The 27488-nt window shown below is 38.7% G+C and overlaps 1 protein-coding gene across 3 annotated transcripts in view; it reads left to right on the top strand.

The window, feature by feature from the left end:
- The window catches only part of LOC105069289 (serine palmitoyltransferase 3), a 150842-nt gene that overhangs the window by 26092 nt on the left and 97262 nt on the right, over positions 1–27488 (top strand). For all 3 annotated transcript variants that reach the window (XR_012500521.1, XM_074346916.1, XM_074346917.1), the window contains exons 3-6: positions 3313–3467; positions 4109–4257; positions 14149–14273; positions 17179–17272. Coding sequence is in view for 2 of the 3 variants with exons in the window: in XM_074346916.1 (XP_074203017.1) it covers positions 3313–3467; positions 4109–4257; positions 14149–14273; positions 17179–17272 (523 nt within the window). In the remaining variant the exon portion in view is untranslated. The remainder of the gene's footprint in view (positions 1–3312; positions 3468–4108; positions 4258–14148; positions 14274–17178; positions 17273–27488) is intronic.

Here is a 27488-nt window from a genome sequence, read left to right as displayed (position 1 = left end):
AAAAAAAACGAGTGTTATATTGAAGAAAACAAAGCTACTTTTGAGGCTAAATTGCTAGGCTTTGCTGAACCCTCATTTACCCTATCTCAAAAATGATTGTGTCCTTGTGGCTGGGGTTCACTGTCATATCTAGCCTTTTGTGTAAGGAAGAAAACTAAAGATGGTAAGTAGGCCAAATGATAAATTAAATCTACAGATGGATAAAAATATGTCGTATTGTAATGCTTCTGTTTTTACAATGTATAATCCAGTTTCGTTTTATGATATAGTTTTTTTTAACATTTTTATTGATTTATAATCATTTTACAATGTTGTGTCAAATTCCAGTGTTCAGCACAATTTTTCAGTCATTCATGGACATATACACACTCATTGTCACATTTTATGACATAGTTAAAATGCTATGGGAGGCTTACCTGAGACTAGATTTCAGTGACCTTTGGAAGGTGTTGACCGCTCCTGAAGAAATCTCACTGGTGCTTAAAGGAATGCGTCAGGTGAAAAGACATCCACACAGAGGCAGGGAGCCTCACAGGTGCAGGGAAATAGGATGGTGCCCAAAAAGCAACCCTTCCTCCCTGGACCAGATCTTGAATTCTAGAGTTTCCAAGCTCCACCGTCCCTCTCAGGAACGTGTAGACTGCTGAGCTTTAGATTCAGATCTGAGTTAGTGTTCACACCACCCACAAAGAAATGGCTCCATGTGGTTAAAAAACTGGTCCATCCCTTTGTCAGAGAAGATTCAAGTACCTAAATAATAAAAGTTTCTATTGAGTATGGAGATCATTCCCTGGCAGAAAATCTACTCTGACCTTGCAGAATTGGATAGAATCCCTTTGTCTTGCCCTCATAGTATTTATCTCAGTAAAGAGCTAGCTACCCATTTCCTCATAGGTAGAAATTCTGGATCTCTGAGCCAGGAGCAAGATTGGGCAAGGTGGAATTTTTTTTCCCCACCTTCCCTTGGGGAGCCATGATGACACATCTTTGTGAAACATCAATGACGTGAAGCCTCAGATATTTTTCTCGAGTAAGTGCCAAGCTCCTTGTGATGAGTGCATCCTCCTTTGTGGTATGGCCATCTGTGAGGCTTAGTTTTCCATATTGTGCTTCATGTATTTTGTCACCATTGATGTTTTAGAGGGAAGCTTGGACAAACTGGGGCAAGTACCAGCCAGAGGTCACTCTAAAATGACTGTAGAGAGAATGGATGGAACTTGAGGTTGACCTGAGCTCAAGTCACTCATCTGGCTGGGTCTGCTTTTCCACATAAGTCCAATAGTTTGCACTCTATGTTTTCTGTGCCCTCTCTGTCTTGGTGTTTTGAGTATCTTGTGGCTCCATGTCTGAAATTAATTTTGTAGACAGGATATTTTGATTATTTTCTATCCAAAACCAACTGTTTTCCTAAACCAACTGTTAATGTCTCTCTTAAATCAACTGTTAACTCTATTTTGAGTAAGAATTCTCATAAAATCTAAAATCATATTCCCATTCTGAGTCTAGAAATATTACTCACAGACATCCTCTCTCTTTCCTCTTGAAAGGATGAGTTTCTATGATGTCATTTCAAGTAAGAAATTAAAAATTAGAAATAGAACAACACAAACAATGTTTAGGGATATAGAGTAATCTACAAATCAGTAAAATGTCTAGAAAAATGTTTTTAAATCAAAGAGGGAATTAGAAAATGTTTTCTTAGAATTATGTAATCTTTTTTTCTCCAAAAACATATCCATTTCCTGTTAGCATAAAAGGGAATAATGGATTGTCATAATCTTGTAGCTTTAAATCATAATAAAACCTATATAAGGATATTTAGCTATTTGAGAGAAAATGAATTTGGTATGAAATATTCAGCTTACAAATGTAATCAGCAGAGTTGCTCATCCATCCTTCAAATTCACACGTGATAGCCCCCAGTGTGTGGTTATGAGCATTCTTTCTTATAGATAATCACCATATTCCTCTAAATATAATGACATTGCCAATAAAAACCAGATTCTATCATTTCATTCTGGACTGGACCAGCTCAGGAGATGAGTGGGTCAGACGAGTAGCATAAGAACGTCTTCTACAAAGCCTTTCCCCAGGGTCTTCCTTGTTCCTTCAGGAAATCGGCTCCATTTCCTAAGGGGAAGGAGAGCAAAGGACTCAGAGGAGATGGGAGGAGGATGAAAAGCTCACTCCCTATTATTGAGTGGTTCCCTGCGGCCTCCAGGATAGTGTCCAAGTTCCTCCTATGGACACATCCGACTCCCATTCTCCGCACCCAGCTGACGTTGCAGGCCCACCCACACCACAGGGAATCGTAGGGGAATCAGAGAGGAAGCAGGGACCAGACCAGGCAGAACCTTGGCTTTGACTCCAAGTGAGATGGGAGCCATTATAGACTAAACTAAGAGGGATAGTCTCCACCTTGTGTTTAATTCTTACTCATTCTTCTCACATACACCCCAAATTTCCAGCAAAGAGACCCGTTCACCCCAAGGACCCTCTCCAAGCATTCCTGCCTGTGGCAACCTCATTCCACCTTCAGTGCCCATCTCCAAGGCCCCTCCTACAGAAAGCCACTTGATTCCTCCAGCAAAATGTGCCTCCTTCCCTGGATTAAATCTTAACAAACACCCCAAGTACTTGGCTTTGGTCAAGTTTTGCATTCTCTACTTTGTACTTAATATTAGCAGTTAGATGCCAAAATCAGATGTGTCTTGCTCTGAGCCTCAGCTGGACGGCAAATCCCTTGGGCATAGAGGAGACTTTATACAGCAAAATAGTGCTGTGACTATGAGAGAAGCCAAGTGTCTCCATAGCTCTTCAACTCAGATTCTGGGCCCTCAGTCACCTGCCAACAGTTATACCAACAGAGCCAACAGTTTAAGTTCATCCCCATGTCTAAAAACATAACAAGTGGGGAGACTCACAGTCAATGAAGTTAAGACTGAATTATCATCCAACAAATTTTTTCCAAGTAAATTGCTTTAGACATAGACACCTCCTGTTACCCTTTGGATGGGACTGATAGGGGTTCCTTGTCCCCTGAATTTATGTCAGGACTTGTATGGTGCTGTCACCTTTGTGACCCTTATTTGTCACATTTTTCACTTACCCCACTAAAATGTAAGTTCTTTGGAAGTGGAATCCTCACAGAGATAGTTGTGGACCCTGACTGTCCCTTTCTCCACAGAACCTTGCTTGGAATACTTGTAGATGAAATATTTTCATGGCTCCTTCAGGTCTCTTAGCCTTCAATTGCCAATGAACTACAAAAAGTGAGGGACCAAAGGTAAACTTCTGCCTCTGTTATAACAGGATTTTGTGCCGCTGTATCAAAACTTTGAGAATTTTTATACACGGAACCTTTACATGAGAGTCAGAGACAACTGGAACCGGCCCATCTGCAGTGCCCCGGGGGCTCTGTTCGATGTGATGGAGAGGGTTTCAGATGACTACAACTGGACATTTAGGTGAGGCAGCCACCTGGAGGGGCTTGGTTGAAAGAAAACCCTTTCAAGGAAATTCTAGCATGGGCACCAGATTACAGATTTGAAAAACCAAGGCATGGAACAGCTGGCCTTCTGTTATTCATCCCTTTGCAAGCCTTCCTGAGCCCATTGGGGGAAGTCACAATATTTAAGTGACCAAGGGTGGCTTGCTTGCATTGTAGTGAAAGAGACATGTGTATCAGAAGGTGCAAGGTACATAGAGCCAGCTGGGAAGAGTCCTTTTCAGCTTTATTGACAAATTATACCCTCCTCCTTCTTGCTGAAGGAGACAGTGATGACCATGGCTCTTTCTCATTGGAAAGTTCTCGCTTAAATTTACACCAGAGCACAGGGGTCACAAACGCAAGCACCCAGGGAAAACCAGGGCTAAGTAATACTCCGTGACCCAGAAACTTTTTCCTGATGCTCTGCCCAGCTTCATGACGGGCTTACTCTCCCCTAAGGGCAAAATAATGTGTGGTGACAACGGTGCAAATCAAAATTAAAAAAGAAAATATATGACTTGGGCCAAAGCTAAGATCTCTCTGTGAGAGTCTTTTATGGGCACTGGGATGGCATTATGTGAGCAAGCCCCTTATGTTCACTGGCCCTTCTCTCTGCAGGTTTACTGGAAGAATCATCAAAGATGTCATCAACATGGGTTCCTATAACTTCCTTGGCCTGGCAGCCAAGTATGATGAATCCATGAGGACAGTAAAGGATGTGTTAGAGACGTATGGCCTAGGTGTGAGCAGCACCAGACAAGAAATGGGTATGTGCGGTCACTAGTTTGAAATTTTGTCCAGTCGGGTCTCAGATTCCTTGTGGCGACTTCTCAAATCCAGATCATGTTAGACTGTGTGCCTCAAAATGCTGTTACAAAACGAGAAAAGAAAAAGTTGCATGAAAGTTTTTTGGAAATTTCAAACATTATGCTCTTACCAAGCAGTTTATTAATTAAGATTTTAATTCTCCAGAATAATTAAAAATGGTTCTTTTCTGACCACATTCTCTAAAACATTCTCTCTATTATGCCTCTTCCATCTGGTCCTTTTCTGGGTTTTTTTCTCCCACTTTTTTTCTTTTTTTGACAGTTTTATTGAGGTATTAATTGATATTCAAAGAAAAACACTGTGCTTATTTAATGTACATAATTTGATGAGTTTGGACATATGCATACATCTGTGAAAGCATCACCACAATCAAGGTAATAAAAATATCCATCACCTCAGGAAGTGTCATATTGCCCATCTTTTTGTGGTAAGAACACTTAGCATGAGATCTACCCTTTTTTTCTATTTTGTTCCTACATAAAGTTTTATTTTATTTTTATTTGTTGAAGTCTAGTTGATTTATAAATTATATTAGTTTCAGGTGTACACCTAGTGATCCTATATTTAGAGATCTACCCTTTAACACAGTTGTCAAGTGCACAGCACAGTACTGTTAACTGTAGGCTCTATGAGCTACCAGAACTTATTTATCCTGCATGACTGAAACTTTGTGCCCATTGAACAACTTCCCATTTGCACTTGGCTCTTTCTCCCACTTTTCTTAACGATGCCCATCACTGATCTTGCTTTTGTGCTTGTGTATTACCCATCTCTGCTACTAACACGTAAGGTTCATGAAGGGAGGAAGGGTCTTGTTGACTGTTGCACTGAATGAATGAATAATAAATGATGAATGAATGAACATGAAAGAGTGAGCAGACTGCCTATTTAATTCTCTTTTGGCTGAAACATTTTTCTCTTCTTCAAAGAAATAAAATCTCTGAGAAGCAAATTCTGCTCCCTCCACTTCAGGGAGAATGAGCAGACAAGCCTGTTCTGGCAAAGACCTTGGCTCTTCCTGGCACCTTGTCTCTCATATAGCATCTCATTCATTCCTCACAAAACCCTGCACTGAAGGGGCATCGCAGGTCATCTCAAGGAGGAAACTGAGGATCACAGTGACTAAGTGACGTGCATACAGTGCTGGATTCCCCGTCCTAACTCCCAGTCTAGCTCAGCTTCTCTACTAAGCAGTTACCCATCTAGGTTAATCCATGCAGGGCTCACCAGGTCAGTTTCAGGCCTGTCTAAGGATCAGAGGTAAATCTGCTGAAAATAGATTTACCTTTAACGAAAAATGAGTCACATGCCCCTCTTAGATAACCAGTTGGCTAAAGGACTATAAAAACATGTAATTATGCAAACCTGTGCAACAAATAAGAATTCAAATTGAACAAAGTAACTTCAAATTGAACAGAATAATAGGATACAACTCCTATAGCCTTTGTGCATCAAGTAATACAGCAAATGTATATATGGCTGCTTATTTTTCTGTACAAACTGGAAATTAATAGAGTAATGAATTATGGGAGACTGTGAAAATCACATAGTTCAACTTAACATTCCTGATTAGAAATAAAAGTGAGAAAAATAAAAAATGAAATAGTGATGGAAGACCAACCATAAAGTATGCCCCAGTTCTTGAAAAAATGAAGAAGGAAAAAAAGAAAAACAAAAAACAAACAAGCAAAATAAAACAATGGCAGATTACTTTAGCATTATAATCATTGTGTTCAGTTTGATATTCTTGTATTGAATGTTGAAGTATGTACTATGCCACAAAGTAAAACTCACTAAATTCCTAAAAGTGAAACCTGTAGGTCACATTCTTGAATCAAAGTGAAATAAAGCTAAAAATTAATAGCAAAAAATAGAAATGAACAAAAGACAAACAATAATATAACATAGTTTTAAAGTAGTGAAGAAAAGGGCACCCTTATACACTGTTGATAGAGTAAATTGGAGGGCAATTTGAAAATGTATCAACAGCAAGCCATTTAACTCAATGATTCCATTTTGAGAAATATTGCCTTGAAAAATTTGAATGTGTTCAGTGATGTGCGATTGAGAATGATTATTGTATTGTGAGAATAAGTGAGTTTCTTGGTAGCTCTATTTAATAATATTATTGATTACATAATATTACACACTATTATTTAGCTGTGCAAAATTTTAATGTAGTTTCATAGCACCTTGATTGAGAGCAAAGGCTCTGGGATTAGGTAGGTGGAACTCAAATCTTAGTTCTTCCTTTCAACTAGGTAGGGCCTGAGATAAGCTGTAAACCTTCCTAATCTTCAATTTTCTCATCTGTAAAATAGAAAATGCATTGTTAAGAGAATAAAACAAATTATAGAACAGTATGTATATTGAGTCCACTTTTAAAAATGTATTTTACATGAATATCTGCATTGATAAGGATGATTATATTTTATTGTATAGTATTTTTTATTTTTCCCATAATGATCTCATATTTCTTGAGTTTATTATTTTTTTTAAGTCAACAGGAGCCTAAGATGAAGACATAGTCTTATGAAAACTGTTACAGCTCTTCCGAGACATTGCCACTGAATCAGACCAGATTTTTCAATGTCCTGGAGGGAAATTACTATAGGTTATGTGGAGTTTTTACCTTAAACCACTAGTTTTTAAACTTCAGCTCATGTTAGAATCACCTGCAGGTTTTAGTAAAAGACATTGCTGACCCCACCTACAGAGTTTCTGATTCAGTCGGTCTGGAATAGGACCTGAGATTTTGCATTTCTAGTGAGTTCCCAGGTGATGCTGTTGCTCTGGGGACCACACTTTGGGAACCACTAGAAACTATCCAGAATGACTGATTTTCTTGACAAAATTAGTCCAAAATGTTCTAAAATTTCATGACCTTCCACCTTGTGTGGAATAAACACCATATGTGCCTGGGATATCAAATTTATAAAAAAACAAAAACAAACCCTGGAAAGTAGGTGAGATACACCCAGAAAATCAGTGAAGCAAGTTGATTTGATTTTGATTTCTGAGTCTATTCTGACATACATTGCTGGTCCAGATTTCCAAATCCAAGAAAGGATAAACTCAGGCAAACCAGAGAGAAGCTTTGTTACCTTTTGTCAATCTATAATAGGAATAGAAAAGTGTTTTATTTGAGCCAAGCTGAGGACTATATCATGGGATACAGATTTAAGAAATACTTGAATTATGTTACACCAGACTACAAAATCAGGAAAGCTTATAAAGGCATAAACTGCAAGATTATTGTTAGTTATATGAGTTGTTTATCAATAATTATAGCTAGAGATGGCAAGAAGGGTGCTTGTGAAGTTTTGGTTGGGGTCCAAAATGGTTGCATAATTACAAGGAGAGAACTTGATCATAAGACTGCAGATAGAAGCTGCAAGCAGATACTATTTTGAGAATGGCTGGTGATGTCTTTGCATTTGATAAAGTTCAGATAATTCAAATTTTCAGTGATTCATGAATGCATATGAAACCACATCCACAATGGCCTCTTGGCTCCATTTTGGATGCCTGAACCACAGTTACTCCATTTTAATTTTTAAATGCATTCTTTTCCTTAATAGTTAAAGCAGATGTACAATGAATGTTTGACAGGCCACAGACAGATTATTCTAGTTAGCATAAAGTGCAAGTCAAATTACATAAATGTCAGAGTGAGTTTGCCATAATGCAATATGTGAAAATTTCTTCCATTACTTTCTCCCCTTCCCCCCAATTTTTGCTCTACAATGATGTGTAGCTTCTTGGTCTTTCTTTCCCCAGTCACTGGATGGTTAAGTGTGGATGTGTAGCAACAGTATACTATCTAAATACATATACTCTATAAGTCCTTTGTGCTGCCATAGTTTCACCCAGCAACTGTTCATCAGAAGTTCACTTCTAAGAGACCAATATAATGAATGCCACAAGATTAATTTTGTGCTAATGAAAGCTCATCTCTAAGTGGAGACTTTTTTCCTTTGAGAATGAAAGCCTTGTGCTTGATTCTTCATATCATATGTGTACTGAATAGTACACATACCTAAAAGCTGCCTAATTGAGAACATTCATTCAAATTATAATTGAATTTAAAAAGTAGTCTTGAAATATTTTCATCTTAAAAACATTATAAAGAACACATTGACTTAGGAATCAACATAACTGGATATCATAGGATATTCTTTTCTATTCTCAGGTTTCAGATGTGATTTTCATGTTAGTTGTAATGTGCAAATTTGTTGAAATTTCTATTTCTCAGTTTGAGAACATTGTCCTTAATCATTAGATAGTTCGTCTCCCTCTTTATCTTCTTGACAAGTTCTTTACTATCATTTAATTCAAATTACTAAGGCTCTTCCTGTGTTTCTTTCTCAAATATTTGTAACCAGATTCAGGGAATCTGAAATCTCACTAACCTAAGTATTGAAGAAGGGGCCAGCCTGAAGTTGCAAAATGTCTAACCTGAGGCATATTTCAAATAAATACCAATTTCAAATTGCTATGGGACTAGCAGTTTCAAGCAATTGCTACCAAGTAGAGATCTTGCTTTCTTTTTTAAAAAAGCAATTTTAATTAATAAGATTGTATGCAAATTGATGCTATTAATATGCTTAAAAGCAGTGGGTTAAATTAAATAGGCTATACACATTCGCCTCTATTAATTTTATCTTATTAATTTACACAGCAGAACCTTTCTTCACAGATAGTGCCTGTTTCTTTCAGACTAAATTATGTAAAGTCTGATTAATGAGATTTCTTTGCATTTCTCTCAAGCCTCTTTATTTTCCTTTAAGAGCATTGGTAAAGGAAGGTGGACTCTCAAAAGAATTGTCTGGGAGGAACAAAATGAAAGTTTCTGAAAGCCTTTTAGCAATTTCCTGATACCTGTTATAATTCTGACAAGGGAATTGCCTTTCTCTTCAGAGTGATAGAAATTACACTGAGGTGGGAAGCCCCATGAAAAAGACTGCAGGACTCCCAGGCAGGGCCACTACCCTCCTGCCAGCACCATTTGGTTCCCTGGCCCTGCGCTATTATCTCACTTTTTAAACTCTAAAATGGCTTACTTCTAGGAAAGTGGAACTTATCCCTAAGATTGTATTGGTTCCTTGAGCTAACTCCTGATTGGTCCATTTCCCTCACTTCTGGTTGGTCCATTTCTACAAAGCTGGTTCCTAATTAGTCACCTTTGTTATACCTTATTTGCATATGATGTTATGAAATGTTTCAAAGTCTGGACTGGTAGCCTATAAAAACCTGTGTAAACCTACAGATGGGGTCCAGAGCTTGGAATGTTAACTCCTCTGGACCAGCTAGTATAATAAACCTGAATTCTCCAACCCTCCAAGTGCTGCTTGGTCTCTCACCTGGATCCAGGTTGCTGTCACAACTGAGCTTATAACAATGAGCTGTAACACTGAGCTGTAACGCTGAACTATAACACACTTTGCTGCAACAACAGCACAGCCAAATTTCAACTAGCAGAGATATTTCTGCAAGTGAGTAATTTGGCCCTGTAGGTTCAACAAAAGCAAGCAAACATAACAATTTAATAAAATATGCCAATTCTTTTACATAAGGATAAGACTTGCCAGTAAAGTAATATCTGGGATGATTTAACAACATTGAAACTCATAGAATTTTAGAATGTGTAGATCATCTACAAAAAATTACATGTAATTATATATTATTTTTAATATGTGTATGTGTGTATATATAGAGATGGAGAGAGAAAGATTTCTAAAGAAAAGTACTAAAATGGTGACATTTGTAGAATCAGGGTGAAAAAAGTTTAAGGATTCTTTGTACTATTCCTGCAATTTCTCTGTACGTCTAAAATTACATCAAAAGAAAATGTTAAAAAAAAAAAAAAAGAAGAAAGAGAAGGGGAAGGGGAAGGAGGAGAAGAGGAAGAGGAGGAAGAGGAAGAATAAAAGAAGGAAGAAGAAGAAGAAAGAAGGAGAAGGAGAAGAAGAAGAAGAAGGAGAAGGAGGAGAAGGAGAAGAAGAAAAGTGAAACATGAATTTATTGAGCCTGTGGTCAGAGGGGAGGCAGACAGCATCATTTGGTCCGCTTAAAAATTCTTCTCTTATCAAGACAATTTGTGACAGGAAAGCTGATCATAATTCTATGTACACACCTCACTTAAAGTTTTTGTTGGCATTAGATTCTAGTTATCTATTAATGTTTTAACCTGCCAAGAGGTGGCAAGTAGTTTGCTAAAAGTAAAGACCTGTGAAGTGGACAGATAAAAATTGTTCTTGCTATTTTACTGGACTTAATCAGGATAGAAGGTCTCTTAACCCAGCAGCAGTGGCCTATGTTCAGAGTAATGGTATATTCTAGAACCATTTCAGACACCACACCTGGCTTCATTGAGACTTTTCTCTGAATGTTTCACAGAAAAACAAAGCTCCTCAAGAGGTTTCGTAGCTCCATCACCCCTACCAGACTGGACACAAGTGGAATAAGAAGGAGAGCAGGGTATTCTAAGAGCTTTGGAGTGAAGAGCTGGAAGGTGGAATCTTTTAGGCAGAAGGGCTGATGCTGGTTTTAATGCAGGAATTACCAGTTCAAGCAAAGTGGCTCAGAAGTGGGCTGAGAGCCATGGTACAGTAGGAACAGCCAGATGAAACAGCTGGCATCTTACCATGATAAATGACAGCATACTTCTAGGTCAAGGCTAAGGAACCATTGACAAACAGGATATTTGGATGAAAAATTTCTTTACTCACCACTTTACCACTGGAAATTCAGAAGAAACCCGGTTTATGAAGACCTAATATGGCCACCTGCATTTCCTCCCTTCTTCCTCTCTTTGAGTCAGGCCTAGTGAAAGAGACCTTGTAGAAGGCAATTTCTCAGGCTGTTCTTAGACACCCCACTTCTCATTAGTTGGTTCGCTGTTTGATTATTTACAACACATCCCATATTATCCTAAGAACTTTTGAGTGATGCAGCTGTTATAGACAAACCCCTGGAATGGCAGATTTGGGAAAGATGTAGGTGGAGGAAGACATGGAGAAGATTCATCATCAACTTCTACTCATGCACTTACGGGCGACTAGGCCAAGACACAGTTTTCCCCTAACCTCCAGGCAGGAAAGTCCTATGGGGAAAGTTACCAAGTTGACAATGTTTGGACACCCTCCATCCTTGCTGGAAGCCTTCTTCAGGTATTGGTGTTTCCAAGCTGGTGTTCACTACCTGGTCACCTTGTTGCCCTGGCATCACATGGCTTCTTCCTGTACCATCTTCTCTGTACCATCCCCCACTCTAGACTCAGTTTTGTCTTTATTCTCCATCAAAAGACATCAGGCAACTCAAAAAGCACCTACTATGTATCAGTACTGCAGTAGGCACCATGGTTGCCAAGACAAATATCTCACACATGTATCTGCTCCCTGAGGGCTGTTTCTCTAATAAAGGAGATGACCTCATGAATGTACCCAATTCAACTTAGTAAGTGCTGTGATCATTATATGATGATGCTTATGTGACCTCAGAGGAGAAGATGACAAAATTGAGCTGAGGAAGCTGAAGACAGCATCCGAGAATGGATGTCATGTTAGGTGGATCGCAAAGAGTGGGAGATACAAGAAGACCGTTCTAAGTGGGCGAAAGAGCCCTCCCAACGTCAGGGAGCCCTAAAACAGCACCTCTCCCACCCTCTCCAGAAACTGCGAGGAGAGGCAGCCAGGGGCCACCCAGCTGTTCAGTGGAAGAGCTGGAGACAGAACCAACTCTGCTCATGCCCAAGATAATTGTCTTTCCACCACTCGTTGTTGGAGCCATTCCCTTTGGGTTGCAGTGTCTGTAGATAAAAACAAACCTGACAAGTGATCATGCGCCTACATTTTTATCTTTAAATTTCAGTTTCTCTTTCTACTCTGTAACTTTGATAATAAAGTTTTAAATTACAGTTTAAATTTATAACTTCCCCTATTTTAAAATCTTGAGTTAAATTTCCTCTACTAGAATGTTTGTTCTATTATGTTTTCTAACAATTTAGAGGATACATGGATTCTGGTTTAAGAAGAAAGGACACCAGCCATCAGTTGTGACCTCTCAGGAAGGGCAAAATGGGGCCATCAAATGTCCTCTCTTATGTTAAATGCGAAATAAAACTTTGAACTCACCATTCAATGCCTTCTAAAGTTTAACCCCTCACCATTTAGCTCAATAAGCAACCAAATTTACCAATTTCAATAAAATTCTGGTATCGCATTCTGTATTGTAAAATATTTTGATCTTTAGCTTAAAAGAAGCATGTTTATTATAGTCTTGAATATGCTACCAATATTCCTTTAACTTAAAACAGAGTTAAATCTGAATCCCCTACATTCTGTGGATACGAATTACAGCATCTCTCCACTTGTACATTTTCTCATTCCATTAAGTGTATCATCTAGAGCAATAAAAATATGATGCAAAACACGTGTGTAATTTAATTTTTTCTAATAGCTACATTTAAAAAAGTTAAATAAAACAAGTAAACAATTTCATAATACATCCATTTGACTCATTATATCCAAAATGTTATGATTTAAACATATAATCAATATATAAAATATTAATGAGCTATACTACATTATTTTTGTTGCTCTTGTACTGTCTTCGCAAAATGATGTATATTTTACCCCTATAGCCTATGTCAATTTTTAAAGTAAAATAAGTGGAAAAGAATCCTATCAAAACAGTAAAGTTGTGTTTATTGGAAAATATTTCACAGTACTTCAGTTTTAACATTAAAATATCTAAAATTAAATAAAATTTAAAACCCAGTTCCTCTATAGCACTAACCATATTTAGTTGGTGGTATCATATTGGACAATGTAGATCTAAAAGTGAGAGTGATGGCAAAGATAAAACTCTGGGGAGAATTCACATTTAATCTCAGTCAGCCTGAGGGGTTATTTATAAGAAGGGGTCAGAGTGTAAACACATAAAGGTAATAGAGTAAAAAAAATATGAACTTTGGATTTAGACTTGATTATCTCTGTTGCTTTTTATCTGTAACCTCTTCACACTCCAGTTTTCTTAACTGTAAAGTAATAATACCTGTGTTATAGGGTCTGTAAGATTAAATGAGATAACCTAACCAGTCAGCTTTGAAATATAGCACATTCCAAAAGTCCCATAAACTATACATAGATTCATTAGTATCAACAAAAGTCATGAGATCTGTTTGCATTTCAGTGTGGGGAACCTTTGACAGAGTTACAATTTCATAAATTATTTGTGGGATATAGGGTGGGAGGAAGGAGGAATTGTGGTATGTTTTGTAAATTTTATTGTATTACAAAGTATTTATCAGACATAAGTATACAGCTCAATGGATTTTTCGCAAAATAAACATAACCACATAACCAGCACCCAGATCTAGAAACAAAACATCTAGAGCATCTCAAAGCTCTCTTCATGCTCCCAACAAAAGTAACCACTATCCTGACTTCTAACACAAAAGGTTAGTTTTGTCTGTTTATAAACTTTGTATAAATGGACTCAGACAATGTGTATAAGTGTATATGTATCTGATTTTTCTTCTTTCAACCATATATTTGTGAGATTTTCCATGTTGTTGTATGGGACATCAGTTTGTTCTTTCTCATTGCTGTGTTGAATTGAACTATGTAAATACCTCCACAATGTTTTCATCCATTCTACAGTATATGGATATTTGTGTTGCTTCTAGATTGGGGCTATAGCAAATAGACCTGCTATGTGCACTCTTGTACACATCCCTTGGTGATGGATAAGTATTGGAATTTGAGTTTTTAATCTTGGACTAGGTGAAAAGAGGAGATTCACCCATTCTATCATTTCATGTGCAGGAACCTTGGATAAGCATAAAGAGTTAGAGGACCTTGTGTCTAAGTTCCTGAATGTAGAAGCTGCTATGGTCTTTGGGATGGGATTTGCAACTAACTCAATGAATATCCCTGCACTAGTTGGAAAGGTAAGTCTTTGTTAACATAATTGTCTTCTGCTGTGTTATTCCTAAGAGGTATAACTCTGAGCAGATCCTCTGTTAGAAATATGACTGAGAAGTTTATTTTCTTAGGAAAAGCTGATTGAATGTCCAGCTTTTTAAATTCATATACCAGCTTAATTCAACAAATCTCTTCATCTTGATGTTCTGGTTATAGAATTGCAGCCCTACATGTAAGTCAAACTTCAGTGACAATTTACCAAAATAAATTTTTAGGATCCTGACTCACCACTTTCAATGTAGCAAATGATTATTAAGCATTTATTTTGACAAAACATTTACTTGTGTAATTCATTCACTTATTCATTCAATAAATCACTTGTTGAGACTCTACTAGGTCCCCATATGAGGCAAGATACAGGGCATGCAAAGATGAACAAGATTTCTGTCCTGTAAATTAATGTAGTCTACTGTCTCATGGGAGAAACAACACACCAAATAACATAGGATGAATACCACAGAAAAAGGTATGCCCATAAATGAGGAAGGACAACAAAATTGCCCCTTAAGTCTTCTTGAGAAAGGCTGAGATGCCTGTGCAAATTAAGTGATATGAGAACAGAATCTGTTTCTCATCTATTAACTAAGTTATTTCCTTAAGACATGGAAGAGGGAGCCGCATGTGTAAAGCATGGAGGTGTGGAAGAATTAGAACATAGGAGAGTAGATAAAGAGACCAGAGCAGGTAAGTAACAAATTTTAGAGTCTTGTACTATAAATCATACCAGAGTGTTTGAGACTCTTCCATAGAAAAACTGAGAGTTGGTTGGTTCATTTTAAGTAAGCAAGTGCCATAAGCAGATTTATATTTAAAAAAAATCTGACTCATGACAACTAAGTACAATATATGATCTTTGATCAGATTCAGCATTAAAAAAAAAACTAGAAGGAAAGAAAACACCTACACAATTCATTAAGTTATTTTTAGGACAGTTGGAGAAATTTTAATTTGAACTGTATATTAGATGATAGGACTGTACGTATGTTTAATTTCTAGTGTGTGATAACTGCATTGTGATCTTGTAGGAAAATATCCCTGTTCCTAGTAGATTCATGCTAAAGAATTTCAGGATGAGTATCGAGGTTTGCAAGTAAATCTCAAATGTTGACCAAAAAAATTATAAATACATACACAATGTCTGGAGTATGGAGATGTGAGAATTTTGCTGGCTCTTGCCTCAAAAACTTAAAACATATCATGTATGAAATTTCTAAACTATGAAGGAGAACTCAAAGATTCTGGCTGGCCACAAAAGACAGATGTCCTTTCTTTTTGTATGTCTCTGTGTTTTTAGTGTGCTTGAGCAATTTTATAATTTAGAAATCTTTAAATTAATAAAGCAAAATAATTTTACAAACAGGAATTTATATGCAGTAATTTAAGTTGAACTTTTCTCTTTCCCTCAGACTAAACTGCCATCCCTACTTGTATAAATGCAAAGTTTTTAACTGTAAGGCAGTGATGCTCTGTCTAAATAGATATTAATACAGTGAAGAATGAGAATCAGAAATAAGAGCTTGTTTCCACATCTTGGCTATTGTAAATAGTGTTGCTATGAATACTGGGGTGCATATATCCTTTTGAATTAAAGTTTCCTCTGGATATATGCCCAGGAAAAGGATTGTTGGACCATATAGTAAGTCTATCTTTAGTCTTTTGAGGACTCTCCATACTGTTTTCCATAATGGCTGCATGAAATTATAGTCCCACCAACAGTGTAGGAGGGTTCCCTTTTCTCCAGCATTTATTGTTTGTGGACATTTTAAAGCTGGCCATTTTGACTGGTGTGAAGTGATACCTCATTGTAGTTTTGATTTGCATTTCTCAGATGATTAGCACTATTGATCATATTGTCATGTCCCTATTGGCCATTTGTATGTCTTCATTGGAGAATTGCTTGTTTAGGTCCTCTGTCCATTTAAATGTCCATTGATAGATGACTGGATAAAGAAGTTGTGGTATATTTATACAAAGGAATACTAATCAGCCATAAAAAAGAATAAAATAATGCCATTTGCTGCAACCTGTATGAACCTGGAGATTGTCATTCTAAGTGAAATAAGCCAGGAAGAGAAAGAAAAATACCATATGATATCACTTATATGTGGAATCTAAGAAAAAGATAAACTTATTTACAAAACAGAAACAGACTCACAGATACAGAAAACGAACTTATGGTTACTGGGGGGGAAAGGGGTGGGAAGGGATAAACTGGAAGTTCAGGATTTTCAGATACTAACTACTATATACAAACTAGATAAACAACAAGTTTATACTGCATAGCACTGGGAACTATATTCAATATCTTGTAATAATCTATAATGAAAAATAATATGAAAATGAATATATATATATGTATGACTGAAACAGAATGCTGTACACCAGAAATTGACACAACATTGTAAACTTATTGTACTTCAACAACAACAAAAAAAGAAAACAAGAGGTTGAAATATCTTGCAGAAAAGACCCCTGTTTTCCAGTAAGAGTACCATCCCAAATAATCCAGAATGGGATTGAAAAACCCCAGAAAATCCCTAATCCACCCAAAAGTTTATTAGTTTTCCTGTCAAACATCAATCCTTTACATGCTGCCTAGTGCTTAACCAAGATCTTGAATGACCTTCTCTGCTGAAAACTATATGCAAATGTTTCAAAAAGATGCTATCCCTTAGGAGAATCCCCATCTCCATCAACTAATTTCTCTAGAGGATTTTATCCATATAGACACCAGTTGAACTCTTGGCCTTTTAAGATTAAAGAGGATTTGGGGAATCTGTGTTAGGCATCATGAAGTGTTTTCCTGCTCCCACATGTGTTTTCCCTTCACTTTATTTATCGGCCTGATTCGTGTGCTTCTTTTCTACACAGGGGTGCCTCATTTTAAGTGATGAGTTAAACCACGCATCTCTTGTGCTTGGGGCCCGCCTCTCAGGTGCAACCATAAGGATCTTCAAACACAACAGTAAGTGTCAATGTCTTTATCCAACATGTACCGCTTGCTTTTAGATAAAAGTAAAGATGATTGATGGTGCTCTGTCCTTGCTCTTCAAACTAGGAGCTTAGCCTAATGAAACATAGTTATGTTTATATTCACTATGGGCTTGGTAACATCTGGTGACCTGGGACAAATGGTTGAAATTCATTAAACACCCAGATTGCTACGTGTAACCCAAACCCATTAGTGTCGCTGTTATTAGGGGTCTTGTGATGTTGCCTCTGAGAACATGACTGATCTCTTAGGCTGTGTGTAATTATCATAAGTTTAAATTGCTTCCTTTTTTTAACTCTATCTTGGAAAAATTTGAAGACTTAAATTTTGTGTAATAGATAAAAAGTGATCTTGTTCCTTAGCATAAGTACCTCCTTTTACCATCCCCTGCAACACGAACCATCTAGTCAACTTCGTTGATGTGCCCTTTCAGGCTCCAGGTTGTGAGGCTCGGTGCTGAGGTCAGGGTGGCATGGGAAGTACTAGGAAATACTTAGAGGGAGGTGCTGGTGGACACCTGAGATCTCCCGTCCAGCTCTGTGCCTGATTTGTTGCATCACCTTGTGTAGATCCTTTCATCTTTCTTGTACTTAGTTTTCCATCTGTGAAATGAGAGGGTTGATCTATATGATGTGTAAGGATCCATCTAGTTCAAAGTTCCTGATCCTAACTCTTCATTTCTGTCATCAGAACTCCCCCTTCACTCTGTGTACATGCACGTGTACACATGCACACACATGCACACACACACACACACATTTCCTCTCTCTTCCTTCTGATCACTTTCTCTCCTGCTTTTCCTTTCCCTCGCTTTTCCTTGTTCCTCTTCATCAGTACTCTCCCATTGTTCTCCAAGGAAGTAACAAAGACTGAAGTAAAGAGAAGAAAACAAAGAAGTGAGGGAGAAGGATTGTTCCAGTCTGTCGTATCACCTCACAGAAATCTCAGGCCAAGGACAGCTGTCCTGTGGGAGAGGACAGCAAATGCATGGGAGCATTCTAAAGTGAACCTCCTTTTCCAGCTTTTAGACTTATTTTAATGAAAAATCTCCTCTCTCACTGAGTGAGATGAGGCCTGGCTACATGTTTACTGAACCATCTTCAGCTGCTGTGCAAAGATGAACACCCTGGAGTGAAGGTCAGGGCCAGGCCCTCTATAAGAGCCACACTTGAGGCCCCTTAGGCCTACAGCTTGATGATGACATTTAGCTCAATGTTAATTCAAAATATGTTGGCTCCATTTCTTAATTTTGCATCAAACACTCAATCTTGGCTTTAGTCTTTAATAAACCAAGTTCAATTCTTCCAGTTCTATTTTATTTATTGCCAATTGTCACATCCAGATTCAAATTACATTTACAATGTTGGGAGTAGACACCTTTTAGGGTTTCAAGAAATTAATTTGTTAGGAGACAAAGGAACATGTTTTTGATGTTAGCATAATGTGCTATGTATGCCCTTTTTATTCTTTGGCAAAGCAGGTAATTGGTGATCAAAGATTCTGTCTACTTGAGGAAGGATAAAGGGAATAGTTGATAATTATTCAACAGGAGTGCCATCCATGGATATGGTTAAATGTGATAATCTCACTCTTGGAGGGAGACATTTATCAATGTCAACCTCTCATTTCCTCACTCCATTCTACTGAGAGCAGTGGAATGCCATTACTCTAGGTGCACAGTAGAAGCATCTAGGGAATATCTATGAAGGATCAATGACTTAACTCCCCTCCAGAGCAACTGAATCCAAATATCTGGGTTGGGACCAAGGCAGCTGCATTTCTTCAGAACTTCCCATGTTATTCTGATACATAATGAAGGATACAAGCTCTAGAAACTTATTTTCTAACCTCATTTAGTCTAGATTGACCTTGATCTTGCCAGTGTTCCCTGAGATATTTCAGCAGACACACACTATCATATTAACTATCCTCACTCTTCCTCTCTCTGTGAGGAGCACTCTTTTACACTCCTGGCCTAAAGTTGGCTAAGGTTGGTAAGGGGAGCCAGAAAATGGAGAAAAATTGTTCTCAGCCAAAACTTGTTGAGCATTTATCAAACGCTTCATCTGATTCAAGCACTATATTAGGCCTTTGGAGAACTATAAAAATGACATGGTAATATCTTAGCTAACTGAGACCTTATAATCTAGTGGGAGGGGCAAATATATACAAAGGTAATTATCATGGATTAAAGTGAAAAAGGACCATGATGACATGAGGCAGTGGTTAAGAGTAAAGGTTTCAACTACTGTACCTTTTCACTCCCACTGGAATAGTTAAATCTAAAAGATCAGTTAAAATCCAAAAGATGGCAACACCAAATGTTGGCAAAGATGTAAGCAACTAGCAAATGAGAGCAACCAGAACTCTCACCTATTCCTGGAGTGTAAATGACACAACTTTTTTGGGAAACTCTTGTAAAACTAAACATATCCCTGTACTATGACCCTGAAATTCCACAGCTCAGAATTTCCAAAAGAAATGAAAGCATATGTTCACAATAAAGGCTTGTACAAGATTGTTCGTAGCAGCTTCATTCAGAATAGCTCAAAACTGGAAACAACTCAAATATCTATCAACAGGTGAATAGGAAAATTAATTATGCTTTATTAATATAATAGAACACAATTCTATAATAAAGAGGAATAAATTAATGATACACACAACATGGGTGATACTCAAGAAATATTATTTTTAATGAAATAAACCATGCACAAAAGGGTACATACTATATGAGTTTGTTTATGGAAAACTCAAAAACTGATGAAACTCATCTATGGTGATATAAATAATAACAATACTTGTCTCTCCTGGAATGGGATGGAATTGGTAAAAAGAGGCATGGAAAACATTAAGGAGTGAAAAAATATTTGATATTTTGACTGAAGTGATGCTTATATTCTTATTAAAATTTGCTGAATTCTACACCCAAATCTGCATGTTTTCTTGTAAATAAGTTTTCCTAAAATTATAATTATCATAAAGCATATATAAATTTAACAGCATTGTTTTGGCATTTTAAAAAGTATAGACTGACCCAGGCATTTGTGTCTTTGTTCTATAGCCTATTAGTATATGGTCCTAGGCAAATTACTTAACCTTCTTGCATCTCTATTTACTAATTGCAAAAATAAGGATAATTATGATGCCTGAATCATTGTATGCTGTGGGAGGGATAGAGAGCACTTAGTACACACATGGTTATGGAAACTACTGATTTGTTTATACCTGCTGTGTTACTACAATTATTATTACCCTCATTATTGTCATCACCAGTATCACTAAGGGACAGTAGAGAACATTATGGTGACCCGGAAAAATGCAAAGGTCATGTCATCTTGGAGATTGCATGAAATGGATAACATTTGCTATAGACTTTGAACAATTAAGAGAATTCTAACCAGAGATGATACAGGACATTTCAAACAGAAGACTAATCTGGAGTGTGCAAAGACAGAAGGACCTCCAGTGTGCCCTGAGTGTGAGGCTGAACTACTGGAGAAGAACCTTGAGCCCTTGGCCAGTTAAAATAAGGCCACAAACATGTATATACAAGCTAAGGCGTATGTACTTCAAGAAGCAGTGAAAGGTGCTTAGGCAGCTCAGCTTTGTGCCATGCTGTTCCTTGGAGGAACTGACTTTGCTCAAAGCACTTAGTGGCCTTCCCATATGTCCAGTGGAGATGAAAACAAAAATACAAGCAGCTTTGAGTTAGGTTAAAACTTTGAACAGCATTGGATGGAAAATACTTTTTCTTATGGATTGTAAAGACGGACTCACCTCAAAGCAATTCTTTACACCCTCTAATGACTCAGGAGCCAATTCCAATGTGTGGAGGGTTTTTCATATCACCAAACAATTCTTCAACACCAGCTGGGCATCCTACATACAATTCAATTTGCTTCTGACACTACCTACCTGGTGATAGCATCAGACTCCACAGGTTAAGGGCTCAGTCCCACAAGACTGTCCCCACTTCAGATGACAATTGCAAGTCCAAGTTGTCACCTGTGCTTCAGACTGACCAGCTAAAAATCAGACGTTCCCATAACCACCTCTTTGGGTTTAACTAATATGCCAAAACAGTTCACAGAACTCAGGAAACTAATTAACTTACTAAATTACCAACTAATTATTAAAGGATGTAACTCAGCAACAGCCAGATGGAACAGATACATAGGGCAAAGTAGGCAGAAAGGTATGCAGGACTTTCCATGCTCTCTTCATGAATCTCCAGGCTGGTGTTCACCAACGTGGAAGCTCTCTGAACCCTATCCTTTTGAGGTTTTATGGAGGCTTCATTACATACACACAATTGCTTAAATCATTGGCCATTGGTAATTGAACTCAATTTCCAGACCCTTACCCTCTCCAGAGGTAAGAAGGTAGGAATGAAAATTCCAACCCTCCAATCACAGAGCTGATATCCCTGTCAAGCAGTCTCCATTCTCAAGTGCTTTCCAAAAATCACTTCATTAACATAACAAAAGACAACAATAAAGCTCTCATCCCTTTAGCGACTGTGTGGCACGAAGATTGGATGAAAACCGAATACATATATTTCTTATTCTAAGTCACAGTATCATACCTTCTCTATCCTGCATTTATTATTTTTTGGAGCTCAGCCCAAATTATACCACTCACTAGTCCTCTCTTGGAGGTTCTATAGAAATAATGATGATAGATAGGTAAATAGATAGATGGACGATAGATAGATAGAGAGATAAATAAATAGATCAATGTTAGGTCGATAGATACAATGATAAAGCAAATGGGATGATGTGTTAATAGATGAACCTGGGTAAAAAGTACCTGGGTGTTCTCTGTAGTGTTCTTATTCTTGCAAGTTTTGTTTTAGGTTTGAAACTATTTTTTAAAAAAATTTAATTCCTTAATCCTTTGCTGAAATTACAATTCAGAAATTTCATTTCACCTTCCAGTTTTATGAAGCTCTTAAAACATTTAGTAACATTCCTTATGCTCTTTCTTGGTACCCCCAGCTAATCAATAATAGCTCTTATCTATATCCTTATAATAAATGTTAGCTGTGGTTATTTTATACCAGCAACTAGCACTTACTGAGAATTTACCCTGTGCCAGATACTGAGCTAGTGACCTTCTCTCATGTACCTATTTAACCCTGTGGACAGCCCCATAGATAGGTACTAGTTTACACATAAGGAAATTCAGGTTTAAATAGGTTGTTTGGTACCTGTCCAAGATCATAGCTGCTCACTAGTGAGGCCCGGAACTAAGCATGTGACTGAGCATATGACTCCTGGAACTGGAGTCACAACATGTAAGGCATCAGTTACTGCTGGCTCCCTTTCGTGCTTTGCTACTCCCAGGATCATACTAAATACCTCAGTAGAAAACAATGATACTTTAATTCTTAAGGTGCATCAAAGCACATTGGAATGATAATGTGGAGATTTTTTGAAGGCTTTGCAGAAGATGTTGCCCTCCTGTGTGTGTGTGTGTATGTGAGGCATGTAACCAGCCCATACAAGAGCTTGTGAGATGAGTTCTGAAGGATGTCCACCTAAACTGGAATGTTCATAAACATCAGGATTATGGGATTTCACACAACTACACTTGTTCTTTTTTTCCTGAACTTTGCTCCTCCTGTGTCCTCTGCTCACACATTAAAGATATACTTCTGACATTGGGGTAGAAAAGGTCCTATTTTCATATAGATCAGTTCCAGTGGATACTGGTTTGATATTTAGAGCAACCGTAAATAAATCAGAATTCTGGGCCCTTGCATTTTTGCATTCTGTATGGGAAAAATACACCTGAAGTGTTAAAACTATTCAGACCGTCATAACAAAGTTTGAATCCTATGCAAACAGGCTTGACCAATACTTTCGAGCTATACATCATTTCTCTATTTCCCACCAAATCAGAATGAGGAACTGAGAAGAAAAAAAGAAGGAAAATTCTGAAAGGAAACCAAATCAGAACACCCAAAAGCTGTACTCTCTAAGGAAAAGTAGAGGACTCTGAAGCACATTTTTAGCAGAACTTATCACCATGGATTAATCCTTCCTGGATAGTGAATGTGGACAGTTACAATCTGCTCTCCATTTCTGCAGGTTCCACATCCACCATATTCAACCATCTACAGATACAAAATACTCAGAAAAAAATTCTACAAAGTAACAAAAAGCAAAACCTTAATTCATCATGTGTTGACAAATACTGATATAGCATTTACATTGCATTAGACTTTATAAGTAATGTAGAGATGATTTAAAGTATATGAGAGGCTTGCATAAGTTACATGAAATCACTATGTTATTTTGTACTAGGGACTTGAGCATCCACAGAGTTGGTGTCTGCTGGGTTTCCTGGAAAATATCCCCCAATGGATACCAAAGGACAACTTTACTGAAATCATACCTATTATTTATTCAGCATTCTCTGCTGTCAAGCACTACTTCAAGCCTTTTATGTAATTAATTCATCTAAATTTAACAAAAATCCAGATTCATATTTCTCTTCATTGTTCCCACTTATTAAGATAAAACCCCTCCTCAAATTGATTAAATGACCTCCCTAAGCACACACAGATGACATATGGTAAGAGTCAACTTTTAAATCCAAGTTGGTAGCTCTGGTTTTTGTTCACTTCCCCCAGGAGCAGATCTAAGACCTAGATGTGAGGGTAAGTCATTTATTTAGGAAGCAATCCCAGGACGCACCAGCAGATGAGCAGGGCATGAAGACAGGGAAGAGGAGGCAGAGAGTAAAGGGTGTGCTGTGAAGCAAATTACTATAATAGACTACTGGAGCTCCAACCTTCTAGGAAATGCTGACACCAGTATAAACGTGCCTCAGTGTTATCCCACCTGAGGGGTGGGAGCTGGGGTATTTATCCACCAGTTACCACTTGTGGTTGACTGAGCGCTGTCCCTACTCAGACTGAGTATACTCCCACAGCTAGAAATAAAGCCTCTTGGACAAAGAATGACCTGTCTTAGCAGTAAGGAGCTGGGCTGGGAGGTACAAGTAGGACATGCACAGCTGGGGCTGATGTTTTTATCCACTGGCTGAGTCCAGCCACTGCCTGGCCACATGCAGGACCCCGAGAGCTGTGGGTTCTTGTGTGAAAACCAATCTAGTGGGATCGCTTATCCTGTTAGTAACCTAAATTTCCACCCACAAGCTGAAGTTTGGCCTCTGAAATCTTCTGGCTATGTGCTAAGTTCTCCTTGCACTTTCTACAGTTGGTAACTGCAGTGAAATGGCCAATCCTCAGTTTACCTTTATGACTCATCAGTGCCACAAAACAGACTCCCCAGCCATTTCACAGCACAAGCTAAGGATCCAGGTCCAACTGGGACCCATGAGTTCATTTTCCTCAATGATTCTGGTGCATTTGAGGAAATCAGTATGAATTCTGAGGGGTACCTGGAGGCGTTTTGTAAACACATCCTTGGGGCTGAGTATACCAGCACACTGCCATCCCAGGACCTCAAACCCTGAGTGAGTTTTAACTATCTGGAAAGGTGAACTTCTTTCAGAGAGCTGGGGAAATTAGAATTGACTTACTCTTTTCCCAGAATCTGTTCACTCTCCTGGTAATTGTGTATGATATAAATTCTAGAACAATGTTCCCAGACTTTAAAATACATAGGCATCACTGTGGTGGGGGTGGGGGAGAGTCTTGTTAAAATGCAGACTCTGATTCAGTAGATCTGGGTGGGGTCTGAGCTTCTGCATTTCTGAGGATCTCCCAGGTGATGCTGCAGCTGCTTGTGCAGGACCACACGTGCACTAGGGGGCTGTAGATAATGCCCTCACTCAGGTGAGTCACAAAGGGCTTCTTGAGCTGGCTTCAAAAAGGAGAAGCAGTCTTTTCAGCCAGGAGAGTTGTCATGAGGTCAGAGGACTGGGAAGGCTAAGAATTTGGGGGTGGTTTGGGGAAAAAATGTAAAAAGAAAAAAATTAAGAATTCTCTGCATTTGAAGGTAGAGAGGAGAAAGAACAAAGTGTGCAGTGTTGCTGGGAACACTCTGAGTTCTACCTCTTCTGTGGAATGAGGGCTCACGGGTGTCATCTGAGTGAAAGGTCAAACCTGTAAACATCCCTTAGACCACTTTTCAAACCATGACCTTTTAGATCTCAAGGTATGACTTGGAGTTCTGAATCATGTTATTTCCTTTAATAAATACAGCAACTGCCTCTATCTCTTTTAACAATAACAGTCTTGAACCTTTGCTGGAATGAATTTTCATAGGTATTCACTCAGTTTAGCCTCACAACCACAACAAGGCACCTACAGATTATTCCCTTTTTACAGATGAAGAAACAGGAGGCACACACGGAGAGGTGACTTGCTTAGAGTCACAGAGCTGGAAAGAGGCAGAGCTGGGGTTTAAATCAAGGAGGTCTGACCCTAGAGTTCCCATTTCTAAGTGCAGTGAACTTTTACCTCCTTTCCACCCACTGCTGTCCCCAGATGGTAGCATGATGCATGCAGGGTGTGGTACCCTCCATCTCCCAGGCAGCTCTCCTGGGTCAGGCAGTCAGGTTAGGTGGGCACAGCCAGGTTCAGTGGTTGTCCTTGCTGCACCTGGACATGAGCCCCTGAGCCCTGGGCTCCCATAGCACCCCTGAATCCTGGCTCACCTCCTACTCTGACCCTGCTCACTCCGGGTCCCAGCTCAGTACTCTGTCTAGTTTCACAGGCCCTACTCTGAGGATCAGAGCCCTCCATGTGACATTGGGCCCAGAGCCTGAGCACACAGGACACTTTGTCCCCATGCATTAGGCTCTGCCTGTTCTTCATCTCGTGTCCTCAAGGCCATAACTTTCTGGTATGACCCTCTCCACTGGGGAAGCAGGCCCTGCCCCCAGCACCCCCTACCCCCTGCCCAGCCCAGTTCCTCTGCCGCCAGTTGACTTTTGGTTCTTCCAGGAAGGTCACCTTGCTTCTTTTACCTACCAAGGCCCATGTGATAGCTGTCCACATATTTACAGACCCATCCAGAAAACCTGAACCAGAGTATTACCCAAACTGTCTTGTAAGACTTAAGGCATCAAATTTGCAATGCATCAGAAATGCCCTCATTGATCTCATGGAGAAGAGACTCTCTATTTGTGACTTCGAGAAAAATATTTGCTTTGCTTGCCAGAGTTGGCCATTATGATTATGTTTTCCCCCAAAGGCTAAACAAGGGGGAAGTCTCCCTGCAAAACCATCTTAAAAGGAAGAATAATTTACCATCATTCACAGGTATTTGAGTACCGATTGCTTAATGTATCACATGTGGGCTCAATATTGAAGGATGAATTGAGTATCTCAGAGGGAACAGGAGGAACTGGGAGAAGACGGGGAGTTCAGCCCTGACCAGGGGCCCCAGTTCCGGAACGGGGGAAGGGTACTGAGGGGTGGCCAGGAGAGGGGTTCTCAAGTCTCAGCAAAGCTCATTTGCACAAGAGATGAGGAAATAGGCCACCAGGGCTAAATAGACAGTGTTGTTTCTTTGTCGTTACGTTGGTGCAGGTTTTCAGGGTGGGTCTGTACAGGAAAGCAGGAAAGAAGCCATAGCCCTAGTTCTTCTCTTTAGGCAGACATTGAATTACACCGAACCCTCCTTCAGAGAAGACTACGCTTTGTTGTTCACCTGTGTCCTTTTTTCACAGGACAGTTCCTGTAGTTATCCCAGATCCTGGAGGCTTGCTGATATTATCAGAGCTTGCAAATTAGGGACAGGCTGGCAATGTGTAATTGTCACCTAAGCCTGATAGTTGCTTTAGGCACAAACCAGCCTCCCCTGGTATTTAGAAATCCATAATCCAGTTAGCCGTGCCTGTGACAAAACAGGACTACTCTGCACCAGAATGTGGCCTCCACACCAAGTTCCATCACCCACTGTGCCAATTCAGTCCTCCCCGCATTCACAAGCCAAGGGGACACGCCTTGGTGAGGCAGACTTGGTGGTGAATAATGATGATACATTTGTGGTGATTACAATTCCATAGGGTGTCATTATAACTTTATAACAATCTTGTACAGTGGAACTGTGTAGGTCCACCTTGATGGCATCAAACTTATTCTTTTAATTTTCATAGCTCAGAATTTTCTTTATAGCCCAAGGAGAAACTGGTTTGGTTGGGCATAGGGATTCCTTTATTTGTTTCTTTTTCGTTTTTGTTTTTTTGTTGTTATTGGTTTTACAAA

The sequence above is a fragment of the Camelus bactrianus genome, chromosome 19, assembly GCF_048773025.1.
Source record: "Camelus bactrianus isolate YW-2024 breed Bactrian camel chromosome 19, ASM4877302v1, whole genome shotgun sequence".
Taxonomy (NCBI): Eukaryota; Metazoa; Chordata; class Mammalia; order Artiodactyla; family Camelidae; genus Camelus; species Camelus bactrianus.
The sequence above is the reverse complement of the archived record's forward strand: the minus strand, read 5'-3'. Positions and strand labels throughout refer to the sequence as shown.